At 47.1% G+C, this 23,420-nt stretch overlaps 2 protein-coding genes across 2 annotated transcripts; both read right to left on the reverse strand.

The window, feature by feature from the left end:
• Positions 1-1,527: 1,527 nt before the first annotated feature.
• LOC148833592 (G protein-coupled receptor 4-like) lies at positions 1,528-7,785 on the reverse strand. Its single transcript, XM_088917510.1, has 2 exons — positions 7,717-7,785; positions 1,528-3,204 (listed from the first exon to the last, which is right to left on the reverse strand). The coding sequence occupies exon 2, from the start codon at positions 3,068-3,070 to the stop codon at positions 2,090-2,092; it is 981 nt and encodes a 326-aa protein (XP_088773636.1). The 5' UTR covers positions 3,071-3,204; positions 7,717-7,785; the 3' UTR covers positions 1,528-2,089.
• A 2,679-nt stretch (positions 7,786-10,464) lies between these two features.
• On the reverse strand, positions 10,465-11,827 carry LOC148833593 (G protein-coupled receptor 4-like). Its single transcript, XM_088917947.1, has one exon. It carries the CDS (start codon positions 11,825-11,827, stop codon positions 10,784-10,786), a length of 1,044 nt encoding a protein of 347 aa, XP_088774073.1. The 3' UTR covers positions 10,465-10,783.
• Positions 11,828-23,420: the final 11,593 nt, after the last annotated feature.

Below are 23,420 nucleotides of genomic sequence, written 5' to 3' on the forward strand. Positions count from 1 at the left end.
CGCTATATAAAAAAGGGCATTATTACATATTATAAAACAAACACAGAAACCCAGGTCTAAAAAAGCACTATGTAGTGTATAAGAATAAGAACTGGCTCTGTGCCAGCCAGAGACAGAGAGATATGCGCAGTGAGATTAAAAGATACCAGACAGCAGTACTCTATGTATGTCAACCTGACATGTCATGGCTTGGATTCAGAGTATCTAACTGCTAGCAGATATTTCTAACAACTTTCAATGCTTTTCTAATAGTATTTGTGTTTATAGTGTACTGATATACAGTACAGTAAATATGTATCCTCTGGGGAATGAAAAGCCTCCTTACCTCGACGTTCTCTTCGGATCTCTGCCGCCGATGGGGGGTCTTGAGCTCAGCTCATGAGGAAGTGAGCTCTGCGAGTTCTACAAAACCCCACGATGCTGCGGAGGCAGAAAAGTGGCGACACAGCCCGCGCTGGGTATTTTTCACCAGGCGGGACTCGGGGACTCGAAATTCCCAACGCTAGCCCTGGATGAGCCTGGCTTCTTTCCTGTTTCTCTCTCTGTCTCTGGAGTCCAAACAAGGATGAACAAATATAGGATTTGCATGCCTGCCAGACGTCCTACAGCAAGTAGATGGCCCAGCGGAGGAATCCGAAATGGACGCAGAGCGTACGAGAGTGCAAAGTTGCATCACCTGCATTTCTGTAGGAGGGACTCCAACCCGCAGCCTTGCAGTTAATCTATTCCTGACAGGAAAGGTTAAGGAAGTAGGCTGCTGTTGCTCCCCCATCCTTAAGGAATGGGCATATGGAAGGAGCCAATCAGCTAACCAGAGCATCATGGGAAGCCAGGCTACCTGCAGCGAATCCCAGCTAACCCAGAGAGAACATGCAAACTCCACACACACACTCGCACCCCAGTAAGGAACCCAGGACCCTGGAGAGGTGGAGCTGAGAGAGGTAAGAGAGTGCTGGGGAAAGGGCAAAAAGGTGGAAAATCAATAGCATAAACAGCTGAACAAATTGTTTTTGTTTTTTCTTTTTCCTTTATTCAATTTTACTAAGAATTTGGCTTCCCAACAGGTTTGGGCAATAGCTGGTGTCAGGATTTTTATGTTGTTTTTTTTTTTGGAGCTGAAGCAATAGAAATGACTTTATTGCAGATTTAAAGTTTAACAGAAAAGATGTGCTACTGCAAACATACAAAATAATATTATAATAAACAGTCGTTGATTGTTCAGACTCTTTTAATCTGTATATACTGTATTTGTTGGAAATCGGAAACAGATTGAATAATGTTGCTTAAGGGGTCAAATTAATCCATTTCATCAGGAGGAGCCACTAGAGGAAGACTGACTGCAGTTCAGTAAAAGAGCTAAAAGACTCAAAACATGTGAAGAGAGAAAGAGATTTACTTAACTCTATGTAGATAGATAGATACTTTATTGATCCCGTGAGGGAAATTGCAGGTACAATAAATACAAAAGGAATTTTATATATTTATGCATTTTATAGTTCAAGATGGTCTTATAATTGGATTGGAAGACTGACAGTTAGATAGTAAGGTCTACAGTTGGACTGTAAGGTCTACAGTCAGACTGATAGACCTAAGGTTGAGTCTACAGCTGGATTGTAAGGTTCACTGTTGGGTTGTAAGGTGTACAGTTGTACTGCAAGGTGTACAGTTGAATTGTTAGGCCTACAGTTGGACTGTTAGATCTACAGTTGGATTGATAGACCTAAGGTTGTACAGCTGGATTGTAAAGCCTGATGTTGGGTCGTAAGGCCTATACTTGGATTGTAAGGCCTGATGTTGGGGTGTAAGGCCTATAGTTGGATTGCAAGGTGTACAGTTGGATTGTAAGGTCTACAGTTGAATTTGTAAGGCCTACAGTTGCTTTTCAAGGTGTACAGTTTGATTATAAAGTTTACAGTTGGATTGCAAGGTGTACAGTTGGATTATAAGGCCTACAGTTGGACTAAGACAAGTAGATTGCTCTCTTCCGCAAAAGACAAATGTTTACTAAGATAACTTCATCCTCTTCAAACATAATGAAAATCTGCCACAGATGGGATTCCTTAGTACCTCCGTCCTGAAGCCAAAAACTTCAAGTCTCTCTGATGGAGTACGAGACTCTATGGAAAGACCCCCTGCCGATCGATGCTGTTCTTGGCTTTTTCCAACAGAGCAAGTACTCCAGTGCCTCCCTGAAATCATTCCCAACAAAGGCATAGAGGATGGGATCGAGGACAGGATTGAGGCTGAGGATTCCCACAGTCACTCGGAAGAAGATGAAAAGGTCCGCCTCAAAGCGGCACCTGTCCGAGGCCACCAGCGCCCCGATGCAGAGGGCGAAAGCGGTCACGTGGTAGGGCCCGTAAATGACAACGTAGATCAGCAGCACGAGGATCAGCAGGTGCGTGATCCTCTTCTTCTTCCTGTCCGGCATGAAGGATTCCTTGTGGAGGCTCCTGTAAATCCGGGCGAAGAGGATCCCGAAGAGCAGGACGGGGAGAACGAAGGTGAAGGGCATTACGACCAGCTGGAAGACCGCAAACTCCCGTGTTTTGGGGTAGCTCTCCAGGCAGAGATCGGAAGCCGGCCTGGTCTGCTCAAACCCGAAGCTGTAGCCCACAGACTGGATCACGATGACAAGCACCCAGACGGACAGGCACAGCAAGTGGGCGAACTTCATCCTACGATGGGACCGGAACCACAGTGGGTACACAATGGCCAGGTACCTCTCCAGGGCAATGCAGCACATGAAGCAGACGCTGGCGTAGAGGCTGGTCCCGAACATGTAGCCAATGATCCTGCAGGCACTGTACCCAAACATCCACTTGTGGCCTCTCCTGTAATAGTCGATCCAGAAGGGCAGGGTGCTGATGTGCAGCAAGTCTGACAAAAGCAGGTTGATGATGAAGACGGAGAGGGTGTAGTTGGCCCTGACCAGGCGGTACAGCCCGTACAGGGCCAAGATGTTCGCAGGCAGCCCGACACAGAAGACACAGCCATAGAGCACGGGCAGAAAGGTCTGGTCCACGGTGAAGTTAATGTTGCTGCACTGAACTGGGCCGGAGCTGTTCATATTGCCAGACGGTGGAGTGAGGGAACACTGGAAGAGCTGAGACCGGCACCAAACTGTCCCAGGGGATGCCTTACGAGGAGGGAGATTGGGATCCTATTCTCCCATCGCCCCCGGAGTGGAATCGCACAGACAGCCTGGAAAACCAGAAGGGAAGGAAATTAAGCAAAGCTGATTTAAAAGACATAAACGTCAGCTGTTATCACCATCTTGTGCGTGATGCAGTCCGATCAAAGACACATTAATATTCCTGTCGATCGGTTGCAATTACTCAGAACGCATTATTGCAATCCGGCATCATGGCCTCCTAATAATCCCCCTCTCTGAACTGGCTTCATCACTCTGTTCTCCTCCCCACTGAGAGCTGGTGTGTGGTGAGAGTACTGGAGCATCATCCAGGTGGGGCTGCACACTGGTGGTGGTAGTGGGATTCCCCACTACCTGTAAAGCACTTTGAGTGGAGTGTGCAGAAAAGCGATATATATAAGTGTAAGGAATTATTATTATCTATTGAGTTATAGAGAGGGTTGGATGTTGATATTTCAGTCACACACAAAACACAGCAACAAACCCCACATTTTAAAATTTGTGGCCTTACTTAAATTGAAACCGACTAACTGGTTTCTCAGACAGAGGAGTAGCTGAAGAGCTTCTCTGTACGAAAGGGTATCTGTGGAGTGATCCCACTTTTGAGTACAGCATGTGTGGAATAATCAGTATTCATGTTCTGGAAAAACACTTTACAATAAGCCAATGACACAAAGCCTTTTGGACTGTTTTGGCAGCCTTTTATTATGGGGCTTTGGTATGAGCTAAAACAGAAATATTGAAAACTGGCATGGAGTTAAAATGATTCACTGACATATTCTTCTGTTGGTTGATTTGTCTTGGTTACACCCAGGCATTACCATTGACAACCAGTACTTTTTACACGAGGTCTTAGTCCCAATCTGATTCCATGTGGACACAGCTGGGAGATGTTTTCCAGGCAGTCCTGCTTTTTATTCTTTCAATCAGGCTGCCAATAATTCAGCGATCTGCTCCAGTAGCAGACCATTTAAGGCTTTCTCTCCACTCAGCTCACTGCTACAGTAAACTGCGTCTCAAGCCCTTTGTCCCGGAGCCCTGAATGAGCCGGGATTTCCTTATTTCCCCCCTCTGCTGCCTTTTTTTTCTCGCTCTCTGGATTTTCCTCTCCTTTTAAATTTTTGCCCCTCCTACTCGCCGTCATCTCTTCGTCACCCCCCTTTTTCGCTGACTATAAGGTCTTTTCTCGCTGGGAATCTCAGCCTCACAGGAGGAGGGCTCAGATTGTTTCTGGCCCTGACCACGGCCTGCAAGGCAGTGTCTTTGTCTCTCCCCTCTCATTTTCCCGTGCAAATGCTCTACCTGTTTTTTTCCCCCTTCTCATCTTCCCATTAGCCAGCAATCCGATTCTCTCACACCACTAGATTAAGCCTCGCTCCATCCAAAGACCCCCTAAGGTCACCCCGAGACCCTGCTCTAGGAGCTCAGCGTGCTATTCTCCATGGCTCTGAACTTCAGGGACCACAGCACAACAGCCTTCTTCTTCTCATAGCTGGTATCCTTCTTAATATTATTACCGTTGTGTTAACATGAACAGTCATGAAGAATAGAAATGATGAGGTTGTATGATATTACACTCTCCCTGGTATGCCTCCAGTTGAACAATCAAAGTTCAGAGATGACTCAGAGACAGGCACAGGTAACATAACTATTTAAGGACGGGTCGACTGGAGAAACCAGTGCACCGTCTGCTTACAAAATACTGCTCACTTAAATATCTACCTGGTGTGCTTTTTGAACGATACATTTTAATAGGGTATAACATGCTCCAACAGCTTTGCTTTTGTAAAGGTATCTCCCCATCTGTATAATTCACTTATTTATAAGGACGATTGTGCTCATCTTTCCTGTACAGCGATTTTGATCTTCACTTGCCAAAGCGTTTGGATCTTTTTCGGACGTCTGCATTTGTATTGCAGTTTGCCTAACCTGCTCCAGAGCAGTGGCCTGTGACTCGGGAGAAGAGGCAGGAGAAGGCAGGAGCGGCAGCGAGCCAGCAGTTTCACAGAAGACCCGGAGAGCGAAGACAAAAAGAAGGCATGGTCAAGATCTGGAGGGCGCCCCTGGTGAAGGCGCACGGGGGAAATCCACGCTCGTACCCGCAGAAAAACCCCGCGGAGTTCTCCGTGGCAGAGAGCACGGGGGAGATCCACAAGAAGGCCAGGTCGAAACGAAGCAAAGGCAACAGCTTAGCCAAGCAGGAACTAAACACAGGACGAGGCACGGCCGAGGTGGCCGAGAAGCGAGATAAAGCCCTCAGACTAATCCAGAGCCTGTGCTGAACGCGGTAAGCGATCATTGATTGGACACCGGATCGTGTAGGCACGGCAACCGGTGGTTGGACGGGTGTAGTTGAAGTTATGCAGGTTGGCGCGGTAATTTGCTGGGAGCTGTCTGGCGTGATCAGTGTCACTTCACAAAGGGCACCAGAAAAAAGTAACCCGTGTCAAAACTATCCGTGAACCTACTGAGCACACAGACTAAAGACTAAAGACATTTTCTAACGGTTTTATCCAATTCGGGGTTGCAGGCTGAGCCAGAGTCAAACCCAGCAAGCAGCGAGTGCACACACAGACACAAACACACACACACTCACACCAGGGCCGATATTCCCAGAAGCCAGTTTACCCACCAGCATGTCTTTGGACTGTGGCAGGAGCACCAGAGGAAATCCACATGAACACAGACAGAACATACAAGCTCCACACAGAAAGCACTCCAGGAACTGGACCCGATGAGGAGTAATTCATAGTTTTTGGAGTGAGATGGAGGACAAAAATACAGGAAGGTCCTGTGTTTTACAATTTATGCTCGTTACTGTTTTAAGATGCATTTTTTTTTTAATGTAACAGTAGTTTGTTTTTTTTTCAGAATAAAGAGCAAGGCATTCACCTTGCCTTGAAGAGGACAGAACTGAAGAAAAAAAAAGTTTGCATAAAAACTAAGAACAGGAGGCACTACTTTACACAGAAGGTGGTGGGAGTGTGGAACAAGCTGCCCAGCCATGTTGCTGAAGCTGATCTGTTTGCATGTATGCAGTTCTTGTAGACGAGTCCCAAGGAGTATGGGCCAGCCCCCTTTGTGATGCCCACTAGTGCAGCACTGAACCCCAGAGAGCCATGCTGAACTCTAGTCCAAAAGGCCGATGGAGAACTAACTAGGTTCCAAGGCGATGACATCACCACTGAGCCCTGTCATCAGGCCAATATTCTGGGGCATGGATTCCCCGACTTGATTCCATTCCACCCATCCTGGCAGCATTCCATCAGACAGTTTCACAACCATATAACCACACCCACCTTCCCTGGGAAATGTATGACATTTTGCATTTATTGCCAATATAACTTTAGCTGTTCAGCTATTTTCTCATACATGAGAAATGGATTTCCTGATTAGTTTTTTTTTTGTGCTTTGTGCTGTTGCTTTTTGATGCAATATTTAAAGTTTGTCTCGCACTGGTGAAGTGTTACAGATATTGTTTGCAATCACAGCACTTAGGACAAAAAGACAGAACTGGATCTGTGTTGTTTGAAACACCCAAAGATTCCAGTACAATTTTGTTTTGAGGATGCTAGACCACTGTTAGTATTCTTAACCTTTTCCGTCTGCTAAATTGGATATACTGTGCAACAGTGTGAGACCATTTTAGTATCAGCTCATCCCACATAACATCATCACCATGTACTGTATACACTGTACTACTGTACACCATGTACTACAGTATATACTGAAGGGTCAGTGTCAGTCTGCGTTAGCTTCAGAGGGAAAAGTAAAGATCAATTCCGCGTTGAAACCTGTGTTATACCGTTCTCTGCACCTGAAGGCTTAACATTCAAAACGGTACTTTGTTTCTGATTTGCAGCGTTTGATTAGCCTCTGCTTGTTCGTTTAACATACACTGTAATTATGGAAAAAAGAACAACAGCAACCAGCGCATTACATTACAGTCGGATTCCTGTGAGGTATCATACTCTGCAGTGAACATGGTCATAATTTTCAAGGCGCCTGTAGCAATATTATTTTTATAGTGTTCTTCGCACGTTCAGAGACTGCGGTACTTCAGCAATCGGAAACATACTCATCTACAGTACACTTGTTGTCATTTCACCTCATTCAAGTTTTCAGAAACCCGTCCGTGTCACAGCAGAAAAGATAGCGCACAGTAACAAAACTTCAAAAGGTCTCTTTTGAACTCGTTTGAAGACTTCGTTTGCTTTCTAAGTTTGTAACCGAAGTGTTAAAAAAACATTCTCATTAAACATTCTGCCCAAATGTTGACTTCATCATTTTTAATCATTCCGGACAGCTGAAAACTACCAATATGTGTTTATTGTCACGTGTCACTGCGATGTACTATGTGTTGTTTTTGTGTTTTCAGATGTACAGAATGTATTTTACAGCAGCAGTAATAAAAACAGTTATTATATTGCTTGTGTTGGCCCAGAGGTGTAGGAGTCCCCCTTAAAAGGTGCGGAGGTAGAGAGCCAACTTTGTTTTCCACACTTGCGGGCGCGGAGCCCACCAACATTGTTCATTTGCAGAGTAATAAAAATAGATCTTACTTCAGCAAACGCACTCCAGAGATGCACAGCAACATCGCGCAGACGTTTGTCGTCCGCGCCGAAAGCTTGCATGGGATATCGCCGAGGGGGGATTCCACCTCTGGGGGGGAGTTGGGGGGAGCGACCGCACCAGAACCGCGATCTCCCTTTTATAGAGACAGGATCCGTTCTGCCCGTCTCTCTTCTCTCTCCTGCGTCATGCCTGGACTTCTCTGCCGGACTCCATCGCTGCCCATCACCGCGTATGGCTTCTCGGACAATACATAGCAAGGGGCTCACGCATCGTGTCAACTTTGTGAAGCTCGGAGTTTAAATCCCACGTCCTCCGCTCGCCCATTCACAGATAGCATTCCGATTGTGGTCGGTGTGACTCTAAGCTAGGGAAAACGAAAGTGCGGGTGTCTTATTACAGGGGGAGAAGTGATCTTGTCGCTGCGTATCGCAAAATTCCCGACTGGTGACATGGACGTAGAGATTTCTGACAGGTTCAGGCTGTCGAATTTTTTAACTCCTAAAATGAATCAGTGCATTAGCTTACTATAAATTTGACCACAGATCAGAGGCTAGTGACTCCATTAAGGTAATCGATTTAGTAATTCTGTATTTCCAAACCGGATTTTGCTGTGAACAGTTCAGGGTTTGAATGCCGTTTGTTTTGTTTTTACAATTTGTCTGTGCAATTAAAAAAATGTATAGAAAGGGGTGCATGTTTTTTTTTTGGGGGGGATACTTTATTATTTGACTTTAGAACAGACAGTATATCTGTGTTGAATCTACCTACTTGAACTACTATCTTTAATGAAGGTGATGATTCACATTTAATTCTTGAAATAGAAAAATAAACTAAAACTCGTTCTGCAACCTTTAGACTTGGATTAAGGAAGGCGTGTCTTTATTTTGCTTGGGGAAACAATGAAATTTGCATTTTTTTAGTTGTGTCAAGACTTGCACACATCTTCCAGCAGCTAATTTGGGACATGGAGAACAATTTAATGTATCAGTATTGAATAATAAACCCAGAAGAAAAATGGGAGTAGTTACAATACAAACGAGGCATTCTGCCCGAATAACCTTTTTTTTTTTTACAACTAGTTGAATCTTGTCCAGTGGCTTCTCTGGAATAGCCAGGGTATTCTCCATAATAGCAACAGGTCTGGGCAGCTTGTTCCACACCCCCACCACCTTCTGTGTAAAGATGTGCCTCCTATCCTGACTGGAGGATCTCATCTCCGCTATTACTTGAAATGAGCCAGGGCATTGGCTTCAACGACACGGCAGGGCAGCAAGTTCCACACCCTCACCACCCTTTGTGTAAAGAATTGTCTCCTGTGCTGACTGGAGGATCTCACCCAGTTGTTACTTACTGTAAGAGAAGCCAGGGTACCAGCTTAAAGAACACGGCTGGGCAGCTTGTCTCTTACACACCTTACTCACCTGTTAGGTGGTGAGGAAAGCAAACAAGCATTGTGCAGTAAACCTGCTGTTGTGATATTGTATAATCCCGAAGTAGCAAAGGAGTTTGAGCTCCTCCATTGACTGGCTCTTTGCTGTTCTAGAAACGTAAAGGTCTCTCTGGTTGGTAGACATCTGGCCATGATGACTACCAACCGGTCTGTGCCACTTACAGCTTTGGACGAACCATTGCAACAGGTCAGAAAAGTCGATCACGAGAAATAGTTCTCCAGGAAGAGAGTGTTATAAGTTTATTGCGTGAGGCATTTTTATTGTGTGGTGATTAACCGCTGTGCCTGAGCCAAGAGACGAGCACCTATTGTGCTGCACTCACACAGAACCCACTGAAGCGCAGCAAGCCGTGTCACAGTCTCATAAACGGAAATCCGTACAAAGGATTGAAGGGACAATTCCACAAAATCTACAAAATCGAAACTGCCTTTTGACATTTACATGTAGACCTGACAGGCAAGAGGGAATATGTCTGGTCTGGTCTCTGGAGAGGCCTTTTGAGCCTCTTCCCCGAGCTGCACTGTGACCTCTTGTCTCTCTACTGGCCTGGCTACATCTCAGCATTACTGTCACTCCGGACTTCACTGCGGTGGTTGTTGTTGGAGGGGAGGGGTTGATGCACAGGCAATACAGGATGCCATTCAGAGGAATTTGCAAGGTGTGGCCGAACTTCACTGGCAGCAGACATCCGACAGCGAAATGTCGATGGGGGGGGGGGTGGTTATCATAACCTAAATTCTGTCAGGGGGGACCACGCCCTCCGTGAGATGGACAGATGGACTGGAATGCTGTTTTGACTGCCCTGTACAGTTCCTGGAGACTGCCCTGCCCCTGCTGCACTGGAATCAAGTGCAGTATCTTCTCCTGCTCTCACCCCCTCAGCAGCTGAAGGGCTGTCAGCCCGTTTCTTTCTGTTTTCTTTTTGAGATTTGCCAAGAACGGGGAAACGAACCGCGTCTTTTTTAAAACAAAACAAAATGCAACCTGTCTGATCTGGCTGATCCAAGGGGTGGCGCAGTGGTAACAGGAGTATTGCTGCGGGACCCGGAGAGCAGTTCTGGACCCAGGATGCTGTCTGTGTGGAATTTGTACGTTCTCCGTGGTAGGTTAATTGGCTTCTGGGAAAACTGGCCCTGGTGTGTGCCCTATGATGGGCTGGCTCTACCCTGCCTTGTGCCCATCGCTTGCCAGTATGGGCTCCTTTTGCCCCGCAACCCCAGAAAACCCCTATCAGGAAAGGGTGGGATGGATGTTGTTCCAAGCCAGCTGGTACTGTAGGTGCACTCAGTTCTAAACGCTGGACTTGTTGCAAGTGCCATCTGAGTCCTGGACAGGGGTAGGACAGCAGATAGGACAGCAGGATCTCAACCCAGATCTCAGCCCAGCACCTTCTATGTCTGAGTCCCGAGCCCTGCTTGGTCAATGTTGCCTGGTTATGTCAAGAAAGGACCGTGCAGTTCAGTGTGCTGGGATCTGCTTTTCCAAGGATCTCCGGGATCTCCTGTTAAAGAACGGGCTCCTCCATTGAAGAATGCCTGCCTCTGCACAGTGCTCAGTGTTGCAATAAGTCAGGATGGGGCCAGTGTCTTTTATGGAAGCATCTTCATTCTTGGGACACAGTTTGCGGCAGTGTTGGGATGGTCCCTCCTCCTTCCCGATGAACCCCGGGGGTACTCCTGCGGCTCATTCGGCTAATCAGCCCCCGGCAGCAGGGGAAGTTGAGCAGCGTTTCCCTCACGTCACCGCGGAGGAAAATGTACAGGATAGGGTCGGCCGCAGTGTTAAGGCTCAGCAGTCCGAACGTCACCTTGTAGGGGATGAACATTTTGGCCTCGAAGTCGCACTTGTCCGTCGCCAGGGCCGCCCCCGCGTACAGAGTGAAGACCACGATCTGGTAGGGCCCGAAGAGGAAGGCGAAGATCATCACGACAGCCAGCAGCAGGCCGACCGTGCGGCGCTTTTCAGCGGCGGACATGAAGATGGCCTTGCCGAGGGAGCGCCGGACGCGGACCAGGACGAAGAGGAAGAACAATGGCGGGGGCACGAAGACGAGGGGGAGCAGCACCAGGACGAAGACCACAAACCCCGAGTTGCGGGGGTACTGCTCCAGGCACCGGCCATCCTCCACTGTCTCGTAACCCAGCACGTACCCCCAGCCGATGGCCAGCACGCTGACCACCCACACTGCCGCGGCCAGCAGGCACGTGTTCCTCAGCCGGCGGTGGCTCTGGAACCACAGCGGGTGGACGATGGCCAGGTACCGCTCGGACATGATGCAGCACATGAAGACGATGCTGCAGAACATGGTGATGCCGAACACGCAGCTAGCCACGGCGCACGCCATGGTCCCGAAACGCCAGACGTGGCCGCTGTGGTAGTAGTCGATCCAGAGGGGAAGGAAGGCGATGTGGAGGAGGTCAGCCAGCAGGAGGTTGATGATGTACACCGGGAGGGTGTAGTTGGCCTTGACCAGGCGGTACAGCCCGTACAGGGCCAGGCAGGTGGTGGGCAGCCCCACGCAGAAGACGCAACCATACAGGACCGTGAGAAAGGTCTGGTCAGCGTCGAAGTCCAGGTCACAGCCGGTCACGTTGGACACGTTCTTGGCAAGAGGGGCGTGGCCAGAGGTTGGCCCAGAGCCGTCCATGGCTGCAGCGGGTGACTGCTGGGGGGGTTCTGCTACAGGAAGTCCCCTCTGGGAGTCCTTCTGGTGGATCTGATCATCAAAAGAAAGTCTTGTAGGAGCGCAGGATCGGATGACCTAATGGGAAGATAGGGGGAGAGGAGGATGTTAGCTACAATGGTGTTTCGCTCCCACACATTGATCAGACATTCAAGGCAATGGCATCAATGGAGTCAACCAGGAAAGTCTGGGAGAGATGTCGAAAGTTCAGTCCGCCTCAGCTCTCCTAATTTGTAATAATTTTTTTCCCCCATTTTTTTTTTACAAAAAACAACATATAATGCTCTTTCACTTAAACAGATTAACAAACCTTAGTCTTTAAAAAATAGAACCCATCAGCCTCTTAGGGCCTCTGGCCAGCCACGACCTCCTCCCTCTTTGATACAGATACAGATAACCGGGGCGCAAGGTTGTTCCCAGCAACCCAGGGCTGGCTGGGTCCAAATGAAGTTCATTTGGACTCATTCTTGACATCAATTCTAAAAGCTAGACAGGGGCCCCTTCTCTCCCTCACCCTTTCCTTCTGCTTCCCTCCCTCCACCCCATCTCCACCTGCGCCCCTTAGTCACGCCTCACTCTGCGGTGGGGGGGGGCAGCCGTAATATCCCACAGCCAAGGGCGATGGACCTCAGACAAGCAGGTGAAGCCAAAATGTACTGTGACTAAGACACTTGGTAAACATTCTCGGTACACTTAATTATTGGGCGGTGCTCTTCCTAGTAAACTATGATTTATGTGCTGGTAGACACTATGTCAGCAGGTTTAGTTTTGTCTTCTTGTTAGTTTTCGGGACAGAAGGAGGAAGAACAAATTAAAACTTGTCTTAAAGGCACAGGGAGATCAGCGGTCATGACTTAGTAAATATTCACCGGTTTGTGTTGGCGCGGGCGGCTCTTGGAAATTCCAGCTATCCAGACTTGGCCTATCCACGAACTGGTTAAGACAAGAGCCCGTAGCTTCACTGATTCCTTCAATTAACAAAGCAGAGTCTGTATTTAATTCCTGATTCAATGCAGGGAAAACGTGCATCACAGGACTTTGTGCACATTGCACGTTGAAATGAATCCAGAGCTTCATGTCCGGCTATGTCATCCTGGCTGTTGGGAATTTTACGAATGGTGAGTTATCGTGCCAGTGGGAGGAAATAGTTCTTATAATGTCCAGGGAGGTGAAAAGCTTCAATCCGGCCCAGAACCTCAGACAACTAAAGAGGTACTCTATTGTTCCGCTCATGTTTTGTGTAATTATCATTTCCAATGTTGTTTTGAAAAGGACTGGCAGCTGAAATAGTAGGTCACACAGTTATATTACAGCAGGGACCATTATTCACCACTAAGGCACAGTCGTTACGGTGTCAGTTACGGTGCTGAAACTGATACCCTGGCCTCTTTCAAGGAAAGTCTGGGTGAAAGCCTTCAGTCAAAATGGGGGGGGGGGGGGTGCTTTTTTACACAAAGAGTAGTGGGAGTGTGGAACAGGCTATCTCACCATGTTGCTAAAGGCAGGTTACTGCGATACCCTGGCTTCTGTCAGGAAATGAATGGATGAGTCTCTCTAGTCAGGAAAGGATGAGCTTCTTTACACAAAGGTTGGTGGGGGTGTGGAACAAGTTACTCAATCACGTTGCTAAGGCCGATACCCTGGCTTCAGTCAGCTGCCAATTGTCAAATGGTTTAGGTGAGCAAAGTCGCCTCCTCTCCTTTTTAACCTTCCTTATACTCTAATCAACCAGTTCTTACCAACAAGTAATGGTTTTCACCAATCACACTGTTTGGGATTTTAAAATCATTCTCCAACCACACGGGTCCAAATAACCGCAGGTAGTTTCATGACTCGGCAGAGTCACTTTTCAACCAGCCCCCTTTTCAAGAGCAGACAGCGGCAGCTGAGGTGGGGTGTGTTTCACTATTCACAGGCACGCTGAGCGCGCCCAATATCCGGCTGTGAACTCAGAGCAAATTGGACATGGCGCTGTCCCTGTCCAGCGCCAGCGCTCCTGCCCTCACCGCGGTGGACGGTAAGACATCTCCCTGCTTTGTCAGGATCATCAGGAGTCCAATCCTGGAATTCATTCCCCGACACCCATTTCAGAGCAGCCCGAGCCTCTTCAAAGGCTGTGATGCCCAGGACCCCATCCATTCATTTTCTAACCCACATGATCCAGCCAGGGTCATGCAGGGGTCAGAGTTGTTGTGCCAAACAAAGGGCATCAGCCGCGAGTTTGTATGTTGAGAGTCGTCTTTATTTCATATGCATATGGGAGTCTTGTTCTTGTACGCAAGACTCCAAAGACAATGCCTACAGTGCTCTTTCACACAGTGAACCAAACAATACAAGATACAATCCCACATGAATCTCTGCTTGCATCGTGGCTTTATATGGTCATTCTAGAAAGCTGACCAGTACCTATATTTTCTTTACTGCTGGATTGCGTGACAAGCAGCCCCGTCTGCTTGTAAACTGAATATACCATTTGTTCCAGGAGAGGTCACTCGGTCAATTTCCTGAGAACTATGCCAGCTATGCCTAAAGATGCAGTGTGACTATATTATCTTTTGAGACAAGACATCCTGAGACGGAGTTAGTAAAATATAAGAACAGAAATACATAGCCAACAAGATATAATACAAACTTTTAGTCAAAACTTTTAGTTCATTAGAGTCTATCCCAGCAGGCAATGGGCGCAAGGCAGGGTACACCAGTCAATTAAAGGGCACAGACAGATACAGGCAATAGTACACTCACACCAGGGCCAGTACCCACCAGCAGGGCTTTGGGTGGTAGGACGAAACCGAGAAGACACACAAACTCCACCTAGGTAGCAACCCAGGTTGTTATTAGTGAAGGAAGATAGTACAGGGCAGGTGGCCATTCCACATTCAAGACACCCTCGTTTACCCTGAGGCTGTTCAGGCAGAACGTGCCTGTTTAGTTGGGAGATTAAGTTAAATCTGAATTCCTCAATCACACCCTCTGATTGTTAGGGTTAATTGTCATATTCACGCACACAGTCACAGCGATACCTGCGGTGAGCCTATTGCGAGACGTCACTTTCATTTGGGGCCATACAGCGAGTTACCAGCTGATGTGGTCAGAAATTTCGTGGGTAGTGTTAGGTCACCTGCAGTCAGACACGGGAGAACATACAGACTCCACCCAGATAGCACCCCAGGGCCAGGGCTGTGAGACAGCAATGCTCACCAATCCACTTCCATACCATCTTGCATAACACTGATCACGGTTAAAAAGCGTGAGCAGGGAGCTGCACCAGTGTGCATGAGCTGCAAGGGAACAGGCAGTGATTACTTCCACACTGAACAACAGAAAGAGGAAACACACTGTTCCAGCTACTGAGGCTTCTTCAGGTCTGAGGGGGATAGAAGATAAGATAAGATTTTTATTGTCCCCTGGGGACATCATCCTTGACATGATGTTGACAGCTCTAATGGATAGTGGAACAAAGAGATTTGAAACAAACCGGCTGTGGAAATATGTCATCCAATAGGTAGAAATAGCTGTCATATTCTCTCTATAATAGGCATTCATAGTACTGTACAAACCGTAAAAAAAATGTGCAAGAAAACTGGAATAGCACACCTTTGAACCATAAACATTACAAGACACCTCTCTAGGCCTGGCAGTAGTGAAATGCAACAGTAAAAATAGTTCATCTTTTATTCCTTTTATTATTTTTTATTATTTGATTTTAATTTTTGCAAGGCTAAGAAAACCATTCCATGTCCCAAACCTTCATACAAATCCATGCAGATGTTTTTATATTTGTTCAATGACTGTGAAATTTTCATTCAAGCTTAGTAGACATATTAGAGAAGACATTAAAAGCAGAAGTTACATTCTAGGTGTGTCGTGCTTCAAGGAAGCAGCTTTCGAAGAACGACAATAAAATGTGTTTGTTGGGGTTTGTTTTTCCCTGTTTTTATTCTGGATTTTTCTTTCTACTGTGTGTTCTATATACAGACATATAAACAAATCTGAAACTTCAGTCAGGATGTCCAAGGGGTTCCTTTGAACCAGGCCTAACCAGACCTGTACTGCACATGCTTTCCAAAATAATTCAAGGTATTAACGGGTGCTCCACTCCAGGAAGATATTAGCCCCGGATTCAATATGGGGGAGAGGGTGTATTTAAGGTGCATTTTGTGGACCTGTGCTCTGAGATTAGATCACTTTCAATTTCCTGTGTATCCCCCCACTGTAGGTCCCATTTATCATCCAGAATGTGAGTTTCAGGTAAACAAGAGACATTTAAACACTAAGCAGCCCATCTACAGGTGGAGCAGTGGCACTGTGGCTGAGGATCTGTGCCTGTGGCTGGAAGGTTGCCAGTTCAAATCCTGAGGCCGGCAGAGGAATCTTACTCTGTTGGGCCCCTGAGCAAGGCCCTTAACCCCAGCTGCTCCAGGGGTGCTGTATAAATGGCTGACCCTGCGCTCTGACCCCAAGCTTCTCTCTCCCCTCCCTGTCTGTGTGTCTCATGGAGAGCAAGCCGGGGTCTGCAAAAAGACAAACTCCTAATACAAGAAATTGTATATGACCAGTAAAGTGATCTCTCCTAATCCAGCATGTTATGTCCTCAAGGCGTACTAGTGGAAATCTGCCTTAAAAGCACGACTGCTTGCTTGGCCTCGGAGAAATCCGCAGACAGTGCTCGAGATTGCTGGCTCAAACATACAGCACACGCAAAAAGGCGAATCACCGCCATTTACTCGCTACCACTAAAATAGCTCCACCCTTCCCCCTCTCCAGAAAAATAACCCCCACGAAGCCAGAAACACTACTTACAGGTGACTCAGTCCTGGACCTTCAGGAACGAGGTGGGCGCCGAAGGGGAAGAGGACGCGCTGCGGTTCCAGGTAAATCCATTTGCAGAGCTGCAGGAGAATGCAGACTTTTTCATTTATGGGCTGAGGAGTTTATCTACAGTGCGTTTGCAGGTACTCAAGGTCAGGATTTAAATATACTGCGGCGGGCCATGTGACTGCCTTTATGGGCTTCATCCCTCCCCGTTATCTCTTAACCAGGAGGTTGTAAAGAGATGAGGGAACCAGATGCTGCCTACGCCCACTTAACCACTGCGCAGGTCCGCTGTGTCCGCAATGTAGAGACGATATCATTTGCAGCCCCCTGTATAGAAGTACACGTTTTCCAGTGAATGTGTTTTCATCAAAACACGCAAGTGCAAAAGGGGCACTGGTAGGTGTGAGTCCTTCAATGGCAGTGCGGAGAAAAATCCAAGAAAAAAGCATGTGGATGGCATAAGCATGTACTCCCCTCGACTAAATTGAAGTTCACCGGGGGGCAGCAGGGCGGCACAGTGGGTGGCATTGCTGGGGCCCTGGGTCCAATTCCAGGGGTGCTATCTGGGAGCTCTGGTTTCCTTCCACAGTCCAAAGACATACTGAGAGGTTCGCTGGCTTCTGGGGAATTTGGCTTTGGCGTGCCTGTGTGTCTGTGTGCGCACTGCAGTGGACTGGCGTCCTGTCCAGGGTGTACCCTGCCTTGTGCCGCTCGCTAGGATAGGCTCTGCTCCCTTGTGGTCCGGAAGTGGACCAAAAAAAAAAAGAGATGGGTGAATGGAGCCCCACAGGAAGAAGGGGAATACTTTTGCGTGAGGACTGTGTGATATGACTTTTGTGGCACATGAAAATTGGAATTCTGTGGAAAGGCCGATGCTTTTTTTCTTCTTGGCGTCTTTTCAATTCCAGCTTTATTGTCCCCTGGGGGAAAAAAAACACAACAAACACAACACAATGACAAATACACATCATCAGAAGAGAAAAGAATACAGTGTGTTACAGGAGGAAAGAAACAAGAGACAAGGCAGTTATTTGCATTGTTTAAGAGTGGACTTGCAGTGGGGATGAAAGATTTCCTGTGTCTGTTGGTTTTACACCTGGGGGCACAGAGGCGTCTCCCAGATGGGAGAAGTGTGACTTCGCAATGCAGGGGGTGAGACACACACAACTTAAGTTGATTTGATTAGTCCCGATTAATTTGCCACTTATACTCACTAATTTACCCAGCCTATTACAATTAGCGGTGCTTACAGTACTGTATGTTGCCAAACCAACAAGAGAAGCAGTATGTTAAGACATTTTCAATGATTAATTTGTAGAAAAGTGTAAGGATAGTGTGGGTTCAGGACCAGATGCACATTTGTACAGAAGATTAGGAATCTGGTAAGCAGGAGAGCTGCCTGAGCCAAGCTAGGCAGTCACACAGCTGGTCGAGATCTCAAGGGGCCTGCGGCTCACAGCTGGATTAGCTGTCTGAATTTATGACCCATTTAAGGCCCAGTGGTCTCTTACTCACAGAACCCCTGCACAGTGCTTGTGTGTTTCCTCCTGTGTTGCCTCTAACTTGCCAAAAGACAAAAGAAAGCTGCCGGCCTTATTGGATAATGTTTTTCTTTTGTAATTTGTATAGTTCTCATCCAAAAGAAAGGAAATAAAAGAGAAAAGTTACACTTTGAAGAATTCAAAGACTAGAAAATGGATGCCAAGACAGCGACATTATGCACAAAAGGCAGGATTTACTCTTAAGTAATAACGATCTAATTACTGAAAGGAAGAAAACTAGCTCAGGTGCGCGAAAGGAAAAGGGCTTGACGCACCGGGTGAGAAAAACGTTATGGATGGTCCCAAACGTAACGTGACAAGACAGCGCCATCTAGTGGTGAGTGCGCCGCTGGTGCGGGCTGACGGCAGAATCCAAGAACTTGTCGCATGAGCTCTCACTACCGAGGAAGGCAGCTCAAAAGATGGTGGAAGACAGAATAAAAACTCAGTGGAAAGAAATAAACAGCTTTACCTGGAATTATTGACCCAGCAGCCAGATTACCCTGCAGCTCACAGCTGGTACCCTATTGAAGCTTAATAATACAGGTGTGAGTCTGGTCAGTACCTGGATGGGAGACTCCTGGGAAAGCTAAGGTTGCTGCTGGAAGAGGTGTTAGTGGGGCCAGCAGGGGGCGCTCACCCTGCGGTCTGTGTGGGTCCTAATGCCCCCAGAACAGTGACGGGGACACTATACTGTAAAAAAAAAAAAGGGCTGTCCTTTAGATGAGACCTAAAACTCAGGTCCTGACGTTCTGTGGTTATTATAAACCCCAAAAGAGTAGGGGTGTTATCCTGGCCAAATATTCTATTTCATCTCTTTACCCATGATGACCTCCTAATTACCCCAATCTCTGAACTGGCCTCATCATTGAACTCTCCTCCACACTGAGAGCTGGTGTGTGGTGAGCAAACCGGAGCATCATCCAGGTGGGGAGTGTTCAGAAGAGCGCTATATCAGTGTGAGGAATTATTCGTATTCTTATTATTCTGGCGCACTACAGCTGCCGTCGCATCATCCAGGTGGGGCTGCACATTGGTGGTGGTGGAGGGGAGTCCCGATTACCTGTAAAGCGCTTTGAGTGGAGCGTCCATAAAAACGCTATATAAATGCAAGCAATTATTATTATTCTTAGTCATCCATCGCCGAGCGGCAATGGTGACAGTGTAATAATCACGGGACTGCCACTAGATGTCGCTAAAAGACTGTTTTCAGTGTAATCTCCGCTGTGTGATTGAATTCGAAAACGTGTGAATTTAACACGGAGCTAATAAGTGGGTTTGGTGTTTATAAGGGTGGGTGGTTGTGCACTTAGGGTCTGCAGATCACACTGGTGGATAGGGGAGTCGGGTACCCCCAATAGGTTAGAAACCATGCTTACCCCGTTCCTGGGTACCTGTCTTTTTCTCTGGTACTGTAACTCGTCAGCCCGATAGCACACAAACACACAAAAAACAAGTCTGCCGCTGAAGCTAACGACGTCAGAGTAAATTGCGCTGGAATGGTTAACAAATTTAACAAGGCAGGAGTGATGGGCCTCCTGAGCCAATCCATTTAGGTTATGAAGCTTTGAAGTCTTTCGATGGAAATAAGATTTCTTGATTCTTTCCTCTTGGTTATTTCCCGGATCGCAGTTCCAGGCCAGTGCTCAAACCAGTAACTTCGACCTTCCTACTGTAAATTCAAAAGACGGGCGAAGAGATGTGACGTTTCTTGTAAGTTTCAATAATAGACCACGCTACAGGTCGTCAATGTATTTTTTTACACTTTTTCCCCTATACTTCAATTTCCAGATTAACTTGACTTTCTATCCTGTTTTCTTAGATACCCCGGCTCTATGTTTGCACTGGAGAAACTGTTAACGCCGTTGCTTCTAGTGTTGGTGTATTTATTTCTGTATTTTTGTGCACCGCATCAGGAAGCTCCTATCTCGAGTCTAATCTAAGCGTGTAATCTGCCCTCTTCTTCCCCGCCTGTAAACTGTATTCAGCCTCAGTACAGACCTCGTGGTATTTATGCAAAATAAAATATAAATAACGCAAATACATTTCCTCTTTTAGAGTTGTAGCATTTCTAGACCTCTTTTTACTATACGATTTCGCTGTGTCAATATTGACCAAATATTGACAAAACGAGCTGCTGAAACAGTTGCGCTAGTTTGGGAGTGACGTCACCATCAGGGAGGATGAGTTACTAACCTCGCCCTCGCTTCGCGCTCGCGTGTCATATCGCAGTTTGTAAGACACTATTGTTGAAAAGCACTAGCGAAAGAGATAAGAGCTGTTTATTGACGAACACTGCTGCGCTCTGAGAGAGAGAGACAGCAAAGAAGAGCCCTGACGAATACGCGCTCGGGGACATGGAAACTGGACACGGATCGACCTAACTGTCCACAGAGGACAGGCTGTGCTCCCACAGACAAACGCTCTTCCCTAAAATCTAATCCCAGAATTCCCACTCCAGCCAGAATGGGAATGGCTCCCAATCCTACTGGGAAAGTGGGGAGGGAACTCAGTTGAGCTAGCAGTACCGTGCGTGTTCTCCTGCCCCAACCTGAGGAACAGTGAACCTGTCTCTCAATAATAATAATACAGTGTGTGATCTCCTGTCACAGCCTGAGGAACAGTGAGCCTGTCTCTCAATAATAATAATACAGTGTGTGATCTCCTGTCACAGCCTGAGGAACAGACAGTGAGCCTGTCTCTCAATAATAATAATACAGTGTGTGATCTCTTGTCACAGCCTGAGGAACAGACAGTGAGCCTGTCTCTCAATAATGTTTTATATATGAAAATGTCCAATAATGTGTTTGTAGAGTACATGTCTGTAAATGATGGGTTTATTGTATCTCCTTTGGCAACATTGTAATTCATCAGTCATGGCAATAAAGCTCATGAATTTGAGAAGTGAGAGCAATACTTTGCTCAACAAAAGCAGCTGCAGTTTGCAGATGCTTGAAGAACTCCTCTTGGGCTTCTTTGACGATACATTTTGAGGCCCAGGCTGAAACGAAGTGAGCGACTGCTGAAGACACTTGGTGCTGCTCAGGAAAAGGCATGACTAGAGTGTTAACAGTTAAGGTTTAACAGCACAGCTGTCTCTGGCCCTTTAACTATAATAATCAACTTTTGTTTCGTGTAGCGCCTTCAAAGGTGGCTTCTCAAAGCACCTCATAGTAAGAACGAAAGCACACAACGAGAGGTGACAGCAGAATTGCACAATAACAGTACGGGTTTGAGAGGCAGTAGGGAAGGAAAGGCACAGACGCAGAACCAGTTAAACAAAAGGTTCTGAGTCTGGATTTGAGCGTGAGCAGGGAAGGTGACTCTCTGACGTCTTGGGGGTCGAGTTGCAGAGCTCTGGGGCACAACGAGTGAAGGCCCTGTCACCCATACAATGTAAATGAGTTTGGGGGGACAGACAGGAGACTAGAATTAGACAAACGAAGGTTGCAAGGCTAACGGCTGGAAGTAATTCCCCTTTGGGCTTTTAAGACCGGCAGGTAATCCTATCCAGAGCACAAACGTCTGTTGCACATGTGTAACACTCCAGTTTCCGGAAGTGGTTCAGCTGATACTTCTACGTTGGTTTGCTCTTATCCTTTATACTGCTTTCTGAGGCTATGATTGCAGAGGAAGCTCATAAATGGGTCAGGCTTCTCATAGCATATTTCTTGCAGCTTGAAATATAACAGCCTTCTAACGTCAGCAGTAAGAGGCTGAGTTGGTGCTGTAAAGGAGGTGGGGAGAGGAGTTTTATTTGCATAGAGTCTTGCAAATCAGCTTGTGGATGCCACATTTCTGTTGTCAGTCAGCACATCTGCGAGTCAACTGTTTTTAACACTGTCCTCCTCTTTTTCCCCAAGCCTCTCTGACTTCACTTGTTTTTCGTATCCTTTCTTTCACACATTTCACATGCTTTGTCCCGCAAGAAATGAAGGAGCCATTCAACGTTCCCTCTGATTTTTAATGGCCTGTGTGCGCAAAACTTTCAAGTTGTGCAATTTTTTTTCCCCAGTGTCAGAAACATGTGCGCACTAAATTGAGTGTATGTAAAACTGTCAACCTGAAATTATTTTTTATCAATATTGTCATGCTCATAGAAGCAGAGAGATCTAAAAGACCGGGACAGCGACTCCACAAGCCCAGTCATGGAGACTGAGTGAGCCATGAGGTACGAGACTAGGAGAGCAAAGATATCGATGATCGAGTAGCAATAATAATGCACACAGCCAAGCTGGGCCTCTCGCAGCCAGTCTCCTGTGGTCAATCTAGCATTTTTCAATTGACGACCATGTTTATTTTATTATTAGCATATTTTGGGGGGAATTTATTTTTTTGTGCGCAGTTCAATTTCCTCTGTGCACTGATTTCCTCACCTGTGTGCGCGCGCACACGCGCAAGGCCTAGAGGGAACATTGGAGCCATTTATAGTAGCTAGTTAATGCTCCAGAAAGGATTCAGGCTGGCGTCTGATGTTCCATGATAATATCATCCATCCTCCCGGCCTTCCGTTTTCTTACCACTACTTCCCATACAGGGCCAGCGGGGAGCCAGAGCCTATCCCAGCAAGCAACAGGGCCCAAGGCACGGTTCACAGGGCACACCCACAGACACACAGATACACTCACACCAGAGCCAGTTTTTCCACAAGCCAGTTAACCCACCAACATGCTGTGGTGCCCTTGCCTGGCGCTGCGGCTGAAGTGCACGGTGAAGGGCAGGACGGGAATAGTAGTGGCTAGGGCGGGGACGAGGGAAGCCACTGGCCAGTGCCGCTGACCATCCAGAATGGGTGTACATTGTGGAAAGGTGGCCCAGCTTCCTGCGAAGTAGTTTGCACCCCTTTTATACCTGTACCCACTTACCACCCTATACCCACGGACCCGTACCCGAAATGACCCTAGTGTGTTGTAGCCTGCTTTGGTTTGTCTAACGTCTGTTGTGGCTGTTGCTGTGCCGAACACACGTCCGACTAATAAAGTGCCAAGTTCTTGTCTCCATCCTCAACGAACTACAATGTAAGATCACTTTATTGGCCAGATACAATTTCTTGCAGTAGGAATTTGTCTTTTCGCAGACCTCAGCTCTCCATGAGACACACAGACAGGGAGAGAGAAGCTGGGGGTCAGAGCGCAGGGTCAGCCATTTATATGGCGCCCCTGGAACAGGTGGGGTTAAGGGCCTTGCTCAGGGGCCCA

This window comes from Atractosteus spatula, chromosome 5 (genome assembly GCF_055471065.1).
Source record: "Atractosteus spatula isolate fAtrSpa1 chromosome 5, fAtrSpa1.hap1, whole genome shotgun sequence".
Classification (NCBI taxonomy): Eukaryota; Metazoa; Chordata; class Actinopteri; order Semionotiformes; family Lepisosteidae; genus Atractosteus; species Atractosteus spatula.